Consider the following 18,937-nt stretch of genomic DNA (forward strand, 5'->3'; position numbering starts at 1 on the left):
TGGTCGCCCGTGCCTCTGAAATTCTAGCTGCTGGAAAAGTCTCCAACAGTGAAATAGGAAGACCTGTCTCAGAGGAAGCAAACTGCTAGTCCTGTCTCCTAAGGCCCTAAACAAGAGGAACTGAGCTTATCTGGCTGCAGGAGGATGACATCTCTTTGCATAAAAATGACAGTGTTTCTGGGATTTCAATCACAAAGGAGTTCATCATAAAGCAGCTTCAGCTGTGCATCCACCTTGACTCCCAAATAATGCTCTATGATTAATGTCTGCACAGCCCAGGGCAGGATAGTAAATTGTGATTCATTATTTCTGGTGGTATTCTTCATTTAAAATAGAAATTGATCATTGATCTCTGGTTGGAAACTTTTCTCAATCAAACAGAGAGATAAGTTGGCAGATCTAAAAGAAAAACATACCTGCTCAAAACTTCCTATTCCAGAAAGCCTATGAAATCTATCACCAAGAATTAAATTCTAAATCAGTGGAAAGAACTGGCTGCCATGCCATTCCAAAAGAACACAGACTAATAAGATAAAAAGAATCCTAGAGAATATTCTAACTGTTGATTTTGCTAGAAATGAAGCTGTAATATATCCTGTGACTTGCCCAAAGTCACGCAGCAACACAGCAGAGACTGGGTAGAAATGCAGATTCTGATTCACTGTGGGGAGATTTTTTTCCCCACTATATGAAAATGATGGCTCCAAAATTCCTCATTTACTATCTATTCTTAATAACCCCTTCTTGGGAGAGAATGTCTTGTATTAGAAAAAGTCTAGGCCGGCTGGGCGCGATGGCTCACGCCTGTAATCCCAGCACCTTGGAAGGCTAAGGCAGCGGGATCACCTGAGATCAGGAGGTCAAGACCAGCCTGGCCAACATGGTGCAATCCTGTCTCTACTAAAAATACAAAAAAATTAGCCAGGCATGGTGGTGGGCACCTGTCGTCCCAGCTACTCGCGAGTCTGAGGCAGGACAATCACTTGAACCCAGGAGGCGGAGGTTGCAGTGAGCCAAGATGGCGCCACTGCACTCCAGCCTGGTGACAAAGTGAGACTCCATCTCAATAAAAAAAAATAAAAAATGTCTCGGCTTCAAAGCCAGATAGACCTGGATTCAAATCCCACTACTGCCACTTAAAAACTCTATGACTTCAGGCAATTTACTCTACCTTGACAAGCCTCAGTCTCTCTCTACGAAGTGGGAATCAACGTGCTTCTAACGCATGTGAAGCAGCCAGCACAGTGCCTGGCATACAGTGTTCAACAAAGCTCTCTTTCTCTTCCCATCTCCCCAACAAAGCCACTGCTCTGGAGATGTCAAAGTGGCACAATACGCAGTCGATACAGCAGCCATTCAGAATAATAAACATGAAAGGAGATAACGTTAATTAATAACTGACCATACACCAGGTAGTAACATGCACATCTCACTTAATCCTTATAGCAACCCTAAGTATTATGCACTATTATCCCCAATTTACAGAGAAGGAAATAGGTTTCGAAGGTTAAATAGCTTGTCCGGAGTCACACAACTAGAAAGTGATAGAGCCAGGATTTGAACTAAGATTGGTCTGACTCTGGAGCCACAGGCCATTCTTCTTCACATCATTAAAAGGTGCTGTTCTCACCCTCCTCACCTATCACCTCTCCTCCTGCAGTCTCACCTCCCAGCCTATACTACAGACACCTATCTGGCCACTTACAGAAGTGACAGTCTTGCCCATGGGATTTTGACTGAGCAGATACTTGGCTAGTCTCACTGAGCAATCACTTGGCTGGGCCCTTTGTCATTTATGGAAACCCCACCCAAGCTCAGCTCCAAGCTACAGAAAGTGAGGGGTCCGGGAAACTTCAGGCCAGGCTGGGTATTGTCATAAGGGTCAAGTTAACATTTCCCATCTCCCTGTAACCTTAGAAAAACAATCAATCCAGTCTCATGGTACTCACTCAAAGCCAGCAGGTTCCTCAGGGGTCACTGAATCCCAGTTCTCATTTTACAGAAGGGGAAACTGAGGTCACAGAGTAAAAGTGCCCCCAAACCTCCAAGTCACCCAGCAAGTGTCCGACAGAATAATCTTAGAACTAGAGGGCCTTAGACATCACCCAGTCCAATTGCCCTCACCTTAGAAATGAGGAAACAGAACTTCTAAAACAGCTAGGAAAATGTGCTTTTCATTTATTGGCCAAAAAAAAAAAAAGAAAAAGAAAAAAATTAAAGCTAAGAGCAAAATCAGAAGCTCAGCCACGTTTCACCGCCCAAGTAGAGATACTCCTACACAGCAAACACCATGAGCAGTCCCCAAGGACAAGGGCCCAGGTCTCCTCACTCCCGGGCTGGTTCTCTCTAGTTGGCCTGATTCTCCCCACACTCTGTGATTTTAGGCGTACCACCTGCCTCAGGTAACCCTGACAAACCTGCCAGAATCTACCACTCAAGTCACTGTGGAATCAGATGACATGAAAAGCAAGCACTCATAAGAGCCATAATCAAAAAATGTCCATGTCCCCAGGGAGACGACAGTTTGGTCTATGTGGCTAATAGGTGCCAGGATTGGGTGTCTAGTGGGGGGTGCGAAGCATGCCTGGGGGTGAAAGTTGGCACTGATTACCCTCCCGATGAGACCCGATCCTTCAGAAGTTGGTTGATTGTAACCCAATCGCAGAAATCCTTGGCCTGGATAACAGACCAAATCTCAACGCCATAACCTATGGTCTCAGAATCCCCCATTACATCCTCATTCCTTGGGGCTTAAAGACATTTTTGTTTCATCCTAAAACATGCAAATACCTCCTGGGGTAATTAAATATTATTGCATGGTATTGGAATAACTGGTTAATTCTTCAGTAGGTTTTTCTTTTCTTTTCTTTCTTTCTTGTGTGTGTGTGTGTGTTTGTGTGTGTGTGTTTGTGTGTGTGTTTGTGTGTGTGTGTGTGTCCGGCGGGTCAAGATCTCACCCTGTCGCTCAGACTGAAGTGCAGTGACACCATCTTGGCTCACCGCAATCTCTGCCTCCTGGGTTCAAGTGATTCTCCTGCCTCAGCCTCCCGAGTAGCTAGGATTACAGGTGCCCCACATCATGCTCAGCTAATTTTTGTATTTTTCATAGAGACAGGGTTTCACTATGTTAGCCAGGGTGGTCTCAAACTCCAGACCTCAGATGATCTACCTGCCTCAGCCTCCCAAAGTGCTGGGATTACAGCCACTGCGCCCAGCCTTCAGTAGGTTTTTCTAAGGCTGCAAGGAGATGAAGAAATGTTACCGTGAACCCTACAACAATGCCCAGTGTGGCCTGAGGTTCCATGGGCTCCTCTCTTTCTGTGGCTTGGAACTGAGCTTGGGTGGGAGTTTCGTCATCTCCAAAGGGCCCAGCCAAGCGATCACTAAGTGACCCTTACCAAGTAATCGCTCAGCCAAAATTCCACGGGCAGGACCATCTTCCTTTAGTGCTAGGGGCACGTGGGGTAGAAGAGTGTCAAGCTTAGAGTTGAAAGAAAGACAAGGAAGGCCACGAACATGGTGGCCAGGAGTGAGGAAAGGGAATCTACTACACAGTCTTGATCTTCAGCCAGCTTCTTGGCAGAAGCAATAACTAACTTGGCAGCCAGACTAAGAGGCAAAAGGCCGGCAGCACAAATTCTAGAGTTTAGGGGAAGTGACTGAATGATATCAGGGAGATTCCTTCTGCTGAATGAGTGGCCGCCCCTGAGAGGAAAGGAAGGAAATCCTAATCAGAGTACCCCCACCATCCCTTGGGAGCTCTGTATATATGTTTCTCATTTAACCCTTAAAACAGCCCTGCAAGAAAGGTATTATTATCCCCATTTTGCAGATGAAAGTGAAGTCACTTGCCTACAGCCCCTCAGCTGCTCCAGGGCAGAGTCAGAATCAGCATCCACAGCTCCTGACTCTCTTCCCAGTGCTCTGTCTGCTCCCTAAAGCAACCACCCCTGGGCGTCCCACAGCTTTCTCTTACTTAGATAAATCCAAGTGCTTACTTTTCCTGAAGTCTTGATTCCTTTAGCCAAGGATGCATACACAATGACCCAAGCCAGGAAGAGGCAGAAAGCTAGTGGCCACCGGATCTCGCCAGGATATTCAATCCCTGCAGAAATCTTCAGCACAAAGTACCTAAGAATTGGAGGGAGGGATGGGGGAAGTGATAGAAAGGAGGAGAGAGGGAGGTGACAGGCAGCAGGCTTTAAGCCTCCAGTAGAGCCAGGAGCCTTGCACAAAACCCCAGCATCCTCCACCCGCCCCACCATCGCAGACTTAATCACATCAGGCTGTGGGGAACTTGCTGGTCTGGGCTCTTGCCCACAGCCATCTGCAGAGACTCCAGCTGGATTTACCCTGCTCTTGATTATGTGCTAGGAGGCCACTCATGGCCCTGGGCAGGCTTCAGGACAAGGCTGTCAGTTCCATTCTCACTAGCACATCCCCAGGAGGAGTGCAACAGAAACTCTGAACCGTCGAGGGTGATTTTTGTGTGTTTTCTCTATTGCTCTACTCTCTTATGAGAATTTATTCTGATAGTATTTGTGTGGTTTTAAATTTTAAAAATTAGTACATAGTGGAAACTGCACATGCTAAATGACTAAAAATGTGGCCCTGGATTGTGGTTCAAGTTGTGTTGGGCATTTCCTGAGGCTAAGGTTGGCTTAATTATAAAAGCAGGGCTGCCTAGACCTTGCTCAAGCAAAACATTCTAAGACAGATGAGCAGCTGCCGACAGAAGAGGCCACTGGTCAGCTGTAGCTGCTGCTGGCAACTTGTATAGAAAATGAAGACATCATGGCCTGCCTGGCCAAATGGCTAGCAGGGCAGCCTCACCCCTGAGGACAGGAGGCAGCTTCAGGGACAGTGCCTGATAACAGATTCAGACAATTCCTTCTACTCCACAACCATCTAGACATACATCCTCTGTGAAACTGCTGTGTTTGTAGGTTGACATTTTTCTGTGACCTAAAGAACAGGCAAGCCAGCATCCAGGCTCGCAGGACTGTGGGAATGATGGCCCAGAACGTTCTGACCTGCCAAGGGAAATATAGGCAGCAGCCCGACTCCTGGTCCAGCCGGCTAGCTTGAGAGGCTCTTTGGCAACACACAGCCATGTTTTTCATAACAGGGATGGCCAACTCTGTGCAGACAGAGCCTCTTTCAGGCCCAAACCCTGGCAGAACCTGGGCTCAGAGTTGACTAGGGCAGACCAAGGCTGGAACTAAACTTGGTTCCAAGGCAAAACCCTGAGGACCATATTTGCCAAGTGAGGAAAAGGACCTTCCCCATGTCCCATCCCCAAAATAGGTAAACCACATAGTCAACAATTCCACAACTTAGCCATCTCAACTGCTCCACACTTCAATTGTAGGACCTCAAACAAGTCCCAAGAAACTCCTGATGACATTTCTTCTTAGAAATAAAGACTGGCCCCAAAGGACTAGTAAAGGCCACCAAAAGCAGGCTTGCAAATCACTTTCTAGTACACCTGACTGCATGGATTAGGTGTACTGGCAAATGATTTGCAAACCTGCTTTTGGCAGTTTTTCAGATTTCATCATATACCAGTTCAGACGCAGTTGCTCAGTGCTCAGGGATAATTAAAGGCCCACCCCAATACCATGGTAATTATGGTCAAAGGGGACTATTTAATCAATTAGGTAACTTTCCCTTTTGTTCTGCAAGGAACAACCATGTACACTCTGAGTCTACAGGGGAAAAAAAAAACAGGAATAAGAATGAATGACAACTGGGAGAAGAGTCGAGGTATTAGCAACCACTTATCATCTAAGTGAAAGCCACAAACTGGAAGCTCATTGATTAATGCATTTTATTTGATCCCCATGTTCTATTTGAATTATTTTGCTGCCATTTAAAATAGGAGAGATACATAAAAATCCAGATTTTATTTCCATCTTTGATTGTAAAATAGAAGCTCTGGCAGCACTGCCCCACAATTTCACAAGGCAGTGATCAGAGGAGCTGAGCACCAGTGGCCTCCCTTACCTGTGACAGGCAGTCTCTTTGGTTTGCCACAGTCCCCACCCCTCCCTATCATCTCACTTATTTTCACTTTACTCATTTATAATTCTGCCATGCCTGAGTGCATTTGAATTTACAACCTCTGAATTAAAGTTTAGCTAGAGAACACTTTTTACGTACCCTATGATCAACTCTGTCTACATTTATCTCCCCTAAGATATAATTTCATGGCTGGGCGCAGTGGCTCACGCCTGTAATCCCAGCACTTTGGGAGGCCAAGGTGGGCAGATCACAAGGTCAGGAGATCGAGGCCATCCTGGCTAACACAGTGAAACCCCGTTTCTACTAAAAATACAAAAAATTAGCCAGGCATGGTGGCACGTGCCTGTAGTCCCAGCTACTCAGGAGGCTGAGGCATGAGAATCACTTGAACCCAGAGGCGGAGGTTGCAGTGAGCCGAGATCGCGCCACTGCACTCCAGCCTGGGCGACAGAGCGAGACTCCATATCAAACAAAAAAAAAAAAGAAAGAAAAGAAAAAAATAATTCTATGAACTTCACTAAATCTTCCAGTGGTAGCTAAGGATCTTCAAGTATCCCTGAACCTCAATCTCCAATGTCTAACAAAACCGATATTGAAAAATACAAAACTAAGGCAAAGCTCTGAAAAAAGGAAAAAAATGAATTTCTTCTTATTTAAACTAAAACTTTGAACATGACTTGTTTTCTTTTTGCTTCTCTTCCCTGAAGCCAAGTGCAGATGGAAGAAAAACTAATCTGGTTAACTGACAGTCCACTTAGATCACACTGGATCAAGGTTTTGCAATAGGCTTTTCATCAACATCAAGAATTATAGCCACACTGATTCTGCTCCTACTGCCATCGTTCATCCAGCTCTGCTTGCCAGGCTCACTAGACACAACAATCTGCTCTAGGAAGCCAAACCAGGGAAAAAACCTTCCTCTCTGGTCTCATCCCTTGGGCCACCCACATCTCTGGTCTGCAAATTGAGTATTTATTAATTCATTGGGTTTCTCTTAGAAGGTAAAAAAAAGAAAAAGAAAGTCATCTTACTTGAAATACTCTTCACTTCCACTGACAAATGTCTTATTGGCCTGGCTGGTGAAATTAACCATTGTCAAGTTGGGATAGGCAGTCATGCAGAAAGTCGAGTTCTTGATCTGTATTTTGGGATGGTCACTGATAACACAGGAATCTGTTTAGGAGAGGACAGAATAGAAACACAGTGAAATCTGTACAGAAAACAGGGATGCATCTCTCTGCAGCAGTTTAAAAACAAATGCCAAAAACATTTGCCAAATATTAGAGAGTAACTTCAGGAAAGTATTAACTGGGCAAAGCCAGATATATTAATAAAAGAACCAAAGAATTATGTTTGCTCCATCAGAGCCCCCAGTCCCCACAACTGCACCTCGTATTGATGACAAAGGCATTTGTATACAGAGCACTCTCTATGTGGTGGGCAAGCATTTTATGTGCATTATCTCATTTAATCCTCACAAGAGCCTATGCACGAGGTACTATAATCTTCCATTTTCAAAACAAGGAAACAGGCTTAAAGAGGTAGGTAACTCTACTGAAGCCACACAGCTTATGAGGAAGAGAATCAGGATTTGAACCCAGATCCTTATGACTCTGCAGAAAACAAATAAATTGCTGAAACGAATTTAATTGGAAAATAAACAGACCTCCTGAAGGGTACTGCTACAGAAGGCTTTCGAAGAAGTTCGCCTTGGACCCACTGCCTGGCACCACATTCAGTAAGCACTCTAGGATACACGTGCTGTGTTCTTTCTACTCTCACATGGGTAGGCAGAGGCAGCAACCACACCATCTACCGGGGAGCCTGTGACAGGACCTAACAGTGTGGTGCTCAACCAGGGATGAGTTTTCTCCACAGGAAACATTTGGCAAGTCTGGAGACATTTTTAGTTGTCACACCTTGGGGACCTGGTGCTTACTGGTATCTAATAAGTAGAGGCCAGGGATGCTAATACTAAATATCCTATAGTGCACAGGACAGCCCCCCACAACAAAAAATTATTCAGTCCTTTAGTCAGGCGTGATGGCACACACCCATAGTCCTAAATACTTGGGAAACTGAGGCAGGAGGATTGCTTGAGCCCAGAAATGCAACACTGCAGTGAGAAATGATCACACCACTGCATTCCCAGCCTGGGTGATGAAGCAAGACCCTGTCTCTTAAAAAAAAAAAAAAAGAATTATTTAGTCCAAAACATCAGTAGTACCAAGGCTGAGAAGGCCTGATCTAGGCAGGGATGGAGAAAGGAAATTAACCATGTGAGTCTTGGTATGTCAGGCTCTGTGTTGAACACTTTAATGATTATCTCATGAAATCCTCATAAAATCCAGGAGGTATATATTATTATTGTCATTGTAAACAGGAAGAATCTGAAGTCTTTCTGACCATTTTACAATGCCTCTCTAACAGATTTTAAAATACAGATCAACTGACAAATACCTTAAATAAAGAATCCACCAGGATTAATCCCAAAGGACATTATTTTGCGAAGGAGCACATAGTAAGAATAACAACAACAACTTACACTCATATGGCAGTTACCACGTTTACAGCACTGTTTTAAGTACTTTACATGCATTGACTAATTTAAGCCTCATACCACCCCCTATGAGAAGGTACTGTTATTATCTCTATGTTACAGATAAGGAAAATTGGGGCACAGAGGGATGCAGTGGCTGGCCAAGGTCATACATCAAGCCAGGATGTAAACAAGCTTTCTCTTTGGAGTCAATGACTTAGGCACTCCAATGTGAATAGGGAGCAGGGATTATAAATTCAAACACCTACAGAAGCCAGGATGATGACTCAAATAAGGAAGGCATAAAATTGGAAAATAATAGAGAGAGGTGGGGACTGTGGCCAACCAGAGAGCACTCCAGCCAATCAGTGCCAAGCTTTTCCAGATGTTGCAGCAAAAGATGCAAAAAATCTGTAAACTTACATGAAATCTCCCCATTTAAAAATACTGAATGTGGCCGGGCGCGGTGGCTCAAGCCTGTAATCCCAGCACTTTGGGAGGCCGAGACAGGCGGATCACAAGGTCAGGAGATCGAGACCATCCTGGCGAACACGGTGAAACCCCGTCTCTACTAAAAATACATAAAAAACTAGCCGGGCGAGGTGGCGGGCGCCTGTAGTCCCAGCTACTCGGGAGGCTGAGGCAGGAGAATGGAGTAAACCCGGGAGGCGGAGCTTGCAGTGAGCTGAGATGCGGCCGCTGCACTCCAGCCTGGGCTACAGATCGAGACTCCGTCTCAAAAAAAAAAAAAAAATACTGAATGTGTTAAAATTGTCTTTAAATACCATGAGCAACAATAACAAAAAGTGGCCAGGCAGGGTGGCTCACACCTATAATCCCAACACTTTGGGAAGCCAAGGCAGGAGGATGGCTTGAGCCCAAGACTTCAAGACCAGCCTAGGCAACATAACGAGACCTCTATCTGTACAAAACATTTTAAAAATTAGCCAGGTGCAGTACTGCACATCTATAGTCCTAACCACCCAGGAGGCTGAGGGAGGAGGATTGCTGAAGCCCAGGAGTTCAAGGTTGCCGTGAGCTGTGATCGCACCACTGCACTCCAGCCTGGGCAACAGAATGAGACCTTTTCTCTAAAATAAATAAATAATTTTAAGAAGCAGGCTTGATTCCCAATTTATGCTGTGTATGGAAGAGCAAAGCGGGCAAGAATGTGAGTTCAGGCGTTCCACTACTACTGAGAGCTTGAATGAGTTCCATTTATCCAAGCCTCCATTTTCTGGACATTGTTGTTCAGGGTTGCAGTAAGGACTAAATGAAGAGAGATCACAAATGAAAAATCTTCCCACGATGCCTGACACACAGCTGGCACTCAATAAATTTTAGCCATAACTCAATCATCATTGTCATAGCTTTTTCTGGAGAGAGTATCTCTAGTCTTCAACATCATCTCCCACAAGGCCACTTGCCTGCCATAAATTGCCTACCGCTTCCCATACACACTGCAGAGTTTCTTAGAATGTTGGGTAAAAAATGGAAACAATAATAAGAATCCCTTCCCTTTCAGTAGTTCTTTAGACCAAGGTTTCTCAATAGCTGGGCTAATGGCATTTGGGGTCAGATAAAGTAACCGCAATAGGTCCACTGCCCAATGGGCACAGTGAGTCAATACACCACCAAGACACTGCATTGCAGCAGAGAAAGAGGCTTAATTAAGAGAGGAGGACCTTTTCTAAGTCACCCCAGAATTCCAAAGGACCAATACCCTGCAAGGGATAGCCTGGTCCCAGGAACAGAACACATTCATGTGCTGGTAACACAGAGAATGACAGATGGAGGGGCTGCACAAAGAAAGACTGGGGATTGACACCTTGTTCATTTTTCACCAAAATAAATAAAAAAGTAAAGCACTGGCTAAAAATGAGATAGGATCTCTCAGCCTGATCATATACTCGCAGGAAACAAATAGAGTTTCCTGGGTTGCAGCAGAGAAAGAGCTTTAATCATAAGAGCCACTGAACGAGGAGATAAGAGGAAACCTCAAATCCATCTCCCCAAAGAGTTTGGGGCTAGGGTTTTGGAGTAGGTTGAAGAGTGCAGGGTGAAGTCATGGAACAGAGAGATGAAGAAATGTATTCTCACACTGATTCAGTTCCTCTGTGGGAATCTTTTTTCATTTGTTTTTTGGTTTTTGAGACAGTTGTCACCCAGGCTGGAGTGCAGTGGCATGATGTCTGCTCACTGCAACGTCTACCTCCAAGGTTCAAGCGATTCTCATGTCTCAGCCTCCAAAGTAGCTGGGATTACAGGTGTGCGCCAACACTCCCAGCTAATTCTTGTGTTTTTAGTAGAGACAGGGTTTTGCCATGTTGCCCAGACTGGTCTCAAACTCCTGGCCTCAAGTGATACATCCACCTTGGCTTCCCAAAGTGCTGGGATTACAGGCATGAACCACTGCTTAAAGCTGGTAGGAGTCTTTAAACTGGTTGGCATCAGCTGTTTTGCTGGAATTCAGGATCTGCTTAAGCAATTCTTAAACAAAAGCCTTATGATTCTAACATCAGAAATCTTATCTATAGGAACAACGGGGATGCAAATGTATGTAGTGTTACTCAACTTTTGGTTTCAAGGAAGTGAGTCAAAGCACAGCCTGATTAATGCTAATTATCACAATACTTCTGTCTAGAATTCTTGTTAACGCTGCAAGGACAACTTTAATAATTATTGGCTCTGGGACCGTCCTGTGCATTGCAGGATATTTAGCAGAATCCCTGGCCTCCACCTACTAAATGCCAGGAGCCCATCCAGCTGCAACAACCAAGAATGTCTCTGAACATTGCCAGATGTCCCCTGCAAAATCTCCCCTTGTTGAGAATCTCCACTTCAGGGCCTAAAAATATCTTCCTGTTCAAAGTATCTTCTTTAGTCTAATCGAATAACAGTTCCAGGAAGATTCCCACCTAATCATTTACCAGGAAAGCTTTTGTTTCCCCCAGCGATGACATGAATGAAGACAATTAAAGAACCCTCCATATCTCTGTTCTGTAAATAAGCACGTAAGTTATTTCTCGCCCTCCTGCCAAACATTATATCCACCCAAGACTGGAGAGATCACTAACACGAGGGCAAACACCAAATCTCTTGCTTCCCAAGTTGCAATTGTTGAAGCACGCAGGCAGCCTCCCTAGAGAGCGTCTCTGGATGTCTGCAGATCACTGCCGCCGCAGCAGCACAAGGTCACCGTTCCTGCAGCAATGCAGCAGGGTTCCCAGGATCCCTACTCGCTCGCTCCGCAGTCTCAAGCCTCCTGCAATATCCCCTCCCACCACTGGGCGGCAGGAGCATACTTCCCAGCGCCCGGCGCCTTCGGGTCCACCGGCGAAGGAATGATGGGCCATCTCATCAGAGAGCTCTGCGGCCCAGCAACCCCGAACAAAGAACAGAGATAATGATCGTGCTAAATTGGAAGCTGTGGAATGGGATTCTCTTTACTCGGGCAATTATTAATAAATGAAAGCACATGAAAGACCAGGGAGAAAAGGAATCATTTAATTAAAGTTCTAATGAAAATGAAGCCATTCCGGAAATAGAAATGGTATTTATGTTGTTCTATTTTACGTGACCCAGCTAGCTCCTATTTTCACATAAAGCCGCTGGTCTCACTTGACAGGGCACAGATTAGTCATTCTCCATTACAGATACTTGGAGAGTTGAGTCACCCTAAAGACGGCAGCCTCTCTTACAACCTGCATCAGAGAAAGACGTGACAAACGCTGCCTCTCCCCACGCACAGATCCAGGGCTTTCCTCTGGGGCGGGAGTGGGTATGATTGCCTGGTATCTCCATGGAATGTGTCCCTTGCAGCACTGAGAGCGTCATGGGGCAGCTCCGCACTGCACATGAAGGTCACAATAGCTAGCCATTCAGTCCCTTTCTCCTGGGGTGAGTCCTTTTGCCCAGCAGTCACAGGGTGTGGGTAGTTGTGGGGTTTCGAGAGAGCAGGTGAAACTGGAAGGCAACTGATGGGAAATGCTGGGGGAAAGAGTTTGTCCATCTCCTAAGGAAGCCTTGCTCAATATGACCATTTGCGAAACAGCCTGGGAATATCCGTTGTCTAGACTCCTGATTTGTACAGCAGAGCGTGGGGCTCTGCAAATCAGGCCACTATCACCTTTTCTAAGTCACCCCCGAATTCCAAAGGACCGATACCCCTGCAAGGAAGGGACAGCCTGGCCGGAGGAACAGAACACACTCATGTGCTGATAACACAGAGAACGACAGATGGAGGGGCTGCACAAAGAAAGAGTGCGGACTGACACCTTGTTTTTCTTTCCACCAAAAAAAAAAAAAAAAAAAATTAAAACACTGAGTAAGAATGAGATAAGATCTGCTCAGCCTGGTCATACACTTGCAGGAAACAATCAGAGTGAAAAATGTGCATTGTCTCCTGGCGCTCAGAGCTAGGATAGTTTTAATGGTTTTGTACCAGTTGAGTAGGAGCTGAGCTGTGTCATATCTTTGCTCTGCCTTTCATATCTCCCAGGTGATGGTGAGCCAAACTGGAAGCCAGGGGCAGGGGCTTCTGTGCCTCTTGGGCCTCCATCCATGTGCCTGATCCAGTCAACATGCTCAGCCTGCTTTAAACACACACACACACACACACACACACACACACCACAGAGAGAAAGAGAGAGAGACTATAAAATAAACACATGTTCATGGCAGAAAATGCAGAAAAGAATGGCATCTCTCTGGGTCTGCGAGAGGGAAGGATTCATCTTTTTGCCCTTAATCTACTTGAAGGGTTAAATAATGTGCTTTCCATCATGAAAAAAGCTGGTTTTGGAGGGCAACACTAAGAGCCAATCATACAGAGATCACAGAAAGCTGGTCTTGGCACAGACCTAGCTGAGGAGAATTAACAAATCTACTGGGGAAAGAAGAAACTACTTGTTTCTAGGTCCCCTTTTAAATGACCAGAGCTTCCAAAGTGACTACTACTAGCACCTTTTATCTGTAGAGTTGTATACTTCTGCAACTATATCACACCCCTCATTTCTTTTCTCCTTATAGCAATCCCCATAAGGTAGGTAGTGGAAGAACATTTTTATTTCTATTTTTCAGAGAAGGAAAACAGATCCAGAGAGAAGTTACCTGACCCAGACATACATAGTCAGTGACAGAGATATAGACCAGAAAGACTTCCTGACATAGCTGCCCTACTTCTCCTCATATTCATTCTCCTGCCCTTGACCCAAGAAGCTGACCCTTTTCCCCAAGGCCTCAAGGCCCAATCTATTTCACATCTGAAACATCTTCCAGGAATACTCCCTGACTCCCCAGTAGCTTGCCCTCTTCTAGACACTACATTTTTATCAGAGTGGTCTAAGGGTTCACTCTCATATTCACCCCATGCACTGAGCAGTATCTTGTGAAGTCTGGCCCCAGGATCGCTCACCTGGACTCTAGGAATTAGACCATCACTTTTCAAATTGTACCATGCAGATAAGTCACTTGGGAACCTAGTTAAAATGCAAGTCTTATTCAGAAAGGCTAGAGGGGGGCTTCTAACCACCATCCAGGTAATGCTGCTAGTCTAAGAAACACTATAAAACAAAATAAGATTCTACAAGGACTTGTTTAAATGCAAATTTTCTGAACCCAACCAAATCTATAAATCAGACTATCTCGTGGGCCTGTGAACCTGCCTTTTTAACAAAGATTCCAGCTATTCGTGAGCAAACAAAAATTTGATTACGCCCTTCTCTGGGCCAGGAGCTCCTTAAATGTTAGAATTAAGTATATTTGATAGCTCAATGTAATCTCTGTGTTCCCAGAACATAGTATAGGTCCTAGCATGCATAACATATGTTCAGTTATTTTGTTGAATAAATGGATAGTTCAGAATACACACACCTAAAGCAGATATTTCCAAACTTACCTAATAAAAGTTTGGTTTTATCTTTGCATTCTGGCGTATTCCAAGGGTTGTTGCAGGAGCCCCAGGGTAGTACAGACACAAAGGAGGCAAATAGGTAGAAAAGTGTATAGCAAATAATCACATTGTAGTATATGGCTATTAGGACAGAGATGATCAGCATCGCGATGCCACAGCCTGCAGAAGCAAAAATTCCAGGGGTTCATTCCTTCTTAAATGCTATGGAATTCTTAGAGTTAGGCATAGGGTAGGGACCTAGGTCTGGGCTCTCTTGTACAGAATGGATACACTAATAGCAGAGTGGACTGTATGTCTACCAGGGATATGAAGGCATTCTGCTGGGAACTCAACAATGCCAGAGGTGATCTTGGGCCATTATTCAGAAGGACGAAATAAAGGATGGAAAGAGTTAGTTCTATTAACCACAAAGGCAGGTCTCCCTCCCTAGGGCTGCATGGTGCCAGAGGGGACAGAGTCAGAAAGGGCCCGAGGAGGCTGGGAGGCAGGCTGGACTCACCTTGTAGAGCTGGGATGGCCTTCCACACAGACACTGGCCCCTGGCTGGCAAACTGGCCCAGCGACACCTCCAAGAAGAAGATGGGTAATCCAGCCAGAGCCAGCATCATCAGGTAAGGGATGAGGAAAGCACCTTGGAAAGAGAGTGGGGAGTGAGAGCCCTGGGAGGCAAAAGCAGGCTGCTGCCCTCCTTCACCTTCCGGGTTGGGGGCTGGGCTCCCTCTCAAAGAACTAAAGGACAATTTAGCTCCATTCCTGAAGAAGCCCTTTGATGTCCTGTCTCAGCAACAGTCACCCACAGATATTTAAGAGCCCTCCTCCAAAAAGTATAAGGGTACCCGTGCAAATACACCCCTTATTTCAATTCTCCACTGGCAGATGGCTAGGGATATGTGCTGATGGGGTTTTATTCTTTTCTTTTTTTATTATAGCACTTCAATTTCCCAAAATTAAGCCCCTGCAGAGCTCAACCAGTCCATGCCTTTGACTCACTACTGGATTCCGATTGGTGAAATCTTATCGGAGCCTCAGCCCTCCCAGGACCTAAAAGCTTCTAAGCTAAACTCCAGGAGCCCTCCTCTACAGTAAGTTACCTGAACAGCTTCTACCAACCAGGTCTGGGCAGGCTCTGCCAGAAAGCCATTGGGGGATACCCATCCTTCTTCCTAAACCCATCCCCATCCGCATCACACACTTCTCAACGCCCTTCTCCATATGAGAAGTTCCTTCCATCCTTCAAGGTCAACTCAAATGCTTCCTCTTCCAAGAAGTCTCCCATCTGTGTCCTCCCACAGTACCTTGCTCCAGGCACCAATCACTTGTTAATTTTTATGTAAGTGTCTTATTCAGCCTGTGAGCCCCTAATGTTGTTTGCGCTTCATCTCTTTACTCCTCAAAATGCCCCGTCTAGGGCAATAGTGTCTGGCAGGCCTCCATAAAGTCGCTGAGACTTCTGTAGGGTTCTTTCCCTTCAACGTTCTTTGAGGTTGTTTGGGAGGGACTTGGGGAATGGTCATGAGTTCTGAAAAGGTTTTGACAGGAACGTGCTGCTGCATGGGCCAGAGTCAAGGGCCAGGGTACTGGAGATGCGCGAGCGCAGAACAGTGGCCTTAGCGGAGGGAAAGCTGATCTTTCTCTAGTCCACTCTTCATGCTCCCGCCCCTCCGCACTTCCTGTTTGATGGCAGGGCCTTTCCTGCCCGGGGCTTTCCAAGCCAGGAAGGCCCAGGAGCAGCCACGGGCTGCTGGGCAGTAAAACCGGGGTCCTGCTTTATCCTCTCAAGACAGGGATTGTGCAGTCCTCCTCTGCTCCTGAAAAGGAGCGGCGAGCCCTCCACCCCACGCTGAGGGCTGCGGGGCCCCGAGCCGCAGTGCGGAACAGGCTGCCTCCCATCGCAGCGCCTGGCTCCTCGGGAGCGCTGAGATCTGCTCCGCCGCTCCTCGCAGATCCCGAGCGAGCAGAGCGCGGGCACTTGCGCGGGCCAATCTCCTTTTGCTGGAACTCCCTCCCCATCCTCTACCCTGAGTACCCACTTCCCTTCTATTCACTGGAAGCCTTGTTGTAGCATCCTGGCCTGAGGGCGCCCTGTGGAAAACCAAACGGGAACCTATCTGGGTGCCTCCATTCGTGTGGCCGGTACCTGGTCTGTTTTCAGGGCACCCCAGATGGCAAATGCTCTGCGGTTCTCATAAGTACTTGTCAGAGTGTCCTAATTTGGAACTGGAGAGGAGGGGAGTAGTGGCCTATGTTTTGCGCTTTAGCCGTCCGGTGATGCAGCCCCTGTCCGTTCCGCTGCACCAAATTCCGCCTGAAGCGGACCCAAGAGGCAAAACAAAAGAACAAAAACCCTCAAACTGCCTGACCTATGGGCTGAAGGAATGCATTGTTTGTCCCTTCCGTCCAGTTGAGAAGATGTGGGAGGGGGCTCCAGGTTCAAATTCCTATTGCTAGAGAGCGGCCGGCCCCGCGGCACCTAAACGTCGGGAGGGCCAGAGGGATCGTGAATGTGCCAGGTCCCTCCTCGGTGGGTACAGAAGAGGTACAAGGGAGCACAGTGGCCCAGCAGCCGATGCAAGCCTAACTAGTGTCCTCCCCATCTCTGAAACGGCTTTCCTTCAAAACCAGCACCTTCCTCCCATTTAGGGCTGATGAAAGAAACCTGTTTTCGCTGTACGATTTTTACTAAAATCAAAATATGTTCTGCTTCAAGAAGCAGAACAAGAAGGCGGAGGTGGCGGGCACTTCTGAGAGGTTTTTGACAGCACATCCCCCACCCCTTGCCCCTCACCTCCTAGCTCGCCTAAGGAGTGCCCTAGGAAGGCAGGATATAACCCTGAATCAGGGCTCCAGAACTGTACAGCTGCTGGCTGTAACCTTGTTGGGTGCCCGAAGTGCCGCCGCTCTCTGAACACTTGACCGCTAGCACCCGTGCTTACGTGGCTCTGGACCCAGGCCCCAAAACTGGGTCAGTGGGGGTTTGTGGGGCCTCACTCCTCCCCTGCGCCCCTCTCTAGAAAAGAGACTCCGGGATCTAATGCCGAACGATTATGGTCGTCCCCGCCCTCAGGTTATGCACTCACGCCTACGAGGTGTAGGGCTGGAACCTGCGGAGGCTGCTCTGAGCCTCCCCGCCCTGCGACCCTGCCTGAGGGCTCCTGTCCCACCCAACCCTCAGGTGCCCGCCCCGCCCCGCAGCAGGCGGAAAGAGCGGAAAAGCCATACCTCCCCCGTTCTGGAAGGCCAGGTAGGGAAACCTCCAGACATTGCCCAGCCCCACTGCGTACCCCACCATGGACAGGATGAAGTCCAGTTTGCTGGACCAGTTCCCTCGGGCCTTATTCTCATCCCCTTGCTCGTCCTCCTGGGGGCGGAAAAGCACATTGTCGATAACAGCCCCGAGTAGGTCCACAAGCAGGCACCTTCCACCCCTCCCCCCGGCTAGGGGTCCTTCCCAGCAAGCAGGCTCCCACTTTTCAACTGAGGATGCATCGGCAAGCAGGACCCCAAATGTAAAGAAAGGATGCATCTACAAGCAGGGACCTCACCCCTCAACCCTGCACTGAGAGTCAATCAGCAAGCAGGTCCCCAATTCTGATCTGAAGATCCATCTTAAACAGACCCAAAACCCCCTCTTTCCCAGATCATACAGTCAGGGCACACCAGCAAGCAGCTCTCCCCAAACCTTGAACCTGTAAGGTGATTGCAAGCAGGTCCCTCCATCCCCAACCCTTCACCAAGAATTTATTTGGCAAGCATCATGCCTGGAGTTCCCAGCAAGCAGGTTCCTAATTAATCCTCTCCCACAAAAAAGCCTTCACCACACCCCCTCCTCAGCCCTTTCTTCCTTTAGAGTGTGTGACAAGACCAGAAAGAGAGCTGCAATGCCGAAGCCAGCCGGAGCCCCTGCCTTACTTTCTTGACCAAACAGAACCTGCCTGGTCAACTAATTTAAGAAGGCATCCTTCAAGACTAATGCAAGGGAGATGGGCAGGAGGCAGATTTGAAGATGAAACAAGAGGGAAAACAAACAAACAAAAAAAGATTGATACGGGAAGACACAAGCCATCTACAACCTTGAGTTCTGGTCTAAATTTTACTACTAACCAGCCGGACAACCCCAGGCAAGCCACTTGCTCTCTCTGAACCTCCATGTCTCATCTGTAAAAGAAGCTTAGAATAACTGTCCCCTGAAGCCCTTGCCAGCTCCAGCAGTCTATGAATCTTTGAGACTCATTTCTTCAAGCTCACACTAAGACGCTTTCTTGGGGCAGTGCCTGGTCGTGGACTGCCTCACTACTACTCAGGAAAAATCGGGGGAGACCACCCCAAATAAACTCTGAAAACGTTCGGGACACCTAGACACTGCACAAAGCTTTCCAGGGACTCAGGCCACTGCACAGTTTCCACCTCCTCAGTCACCCTTCACCTCCTATTGTAGTAACTTGCTAGGTCTCCTACTTTTC

The 18,937-nt window shown here is 46.9% G+C and overlaps 1 protein-coding gene across 1 annotated transcript in view; it reads right to left on the reverse strand.

The window, feature by feature from the left end:
- SLC6A5 (solute carrier family 6 (neurotransmitter transporter), member 5) overlaps positions 1–18,937 on the reverse strand; it is a 62,754-nt gene that overhangs the window by 37,286 nt on the left and 6,531 nt on the right. The window contains exons 4-7 of the mRNA XM_011965402.1: positions 14,977–15,108; positions 14,463–14,636; positions 7,056–7,197; positions 3,999–4,131 (exon numbers count right to left, since the gene is read on the reverse strand). Of these exons, the coding sequence (XP_011820792.1) occupies positions 3,999–4,131; positions 7,056–7,197; positions 14,463–14,636; positions 14,977–15,108 (581 nt within the window). The remainder of the gene's footprint in view (positions 1–3,998; positions 4,132–7,055; positions 7,198–14,462; positions 14,637–14,976; positions 15,109–18,937) is intronic.

Source organism: Mandrillus leucophaeus, unplaced genomic scaffold, assembly GCF_000951045.1.
Source record: "Mandrillus leucophaeus isolate KB7577 unplaced genomic scaffold, Mleu.le_1.0 Scaffold723, whole genome shotgun sequence".
NCBI lineage: Eukaryota > Metazoa > Chordata > Mammalia > Primates > Cercopithecidae > Mandrillus > Mandrillus leucophaeus.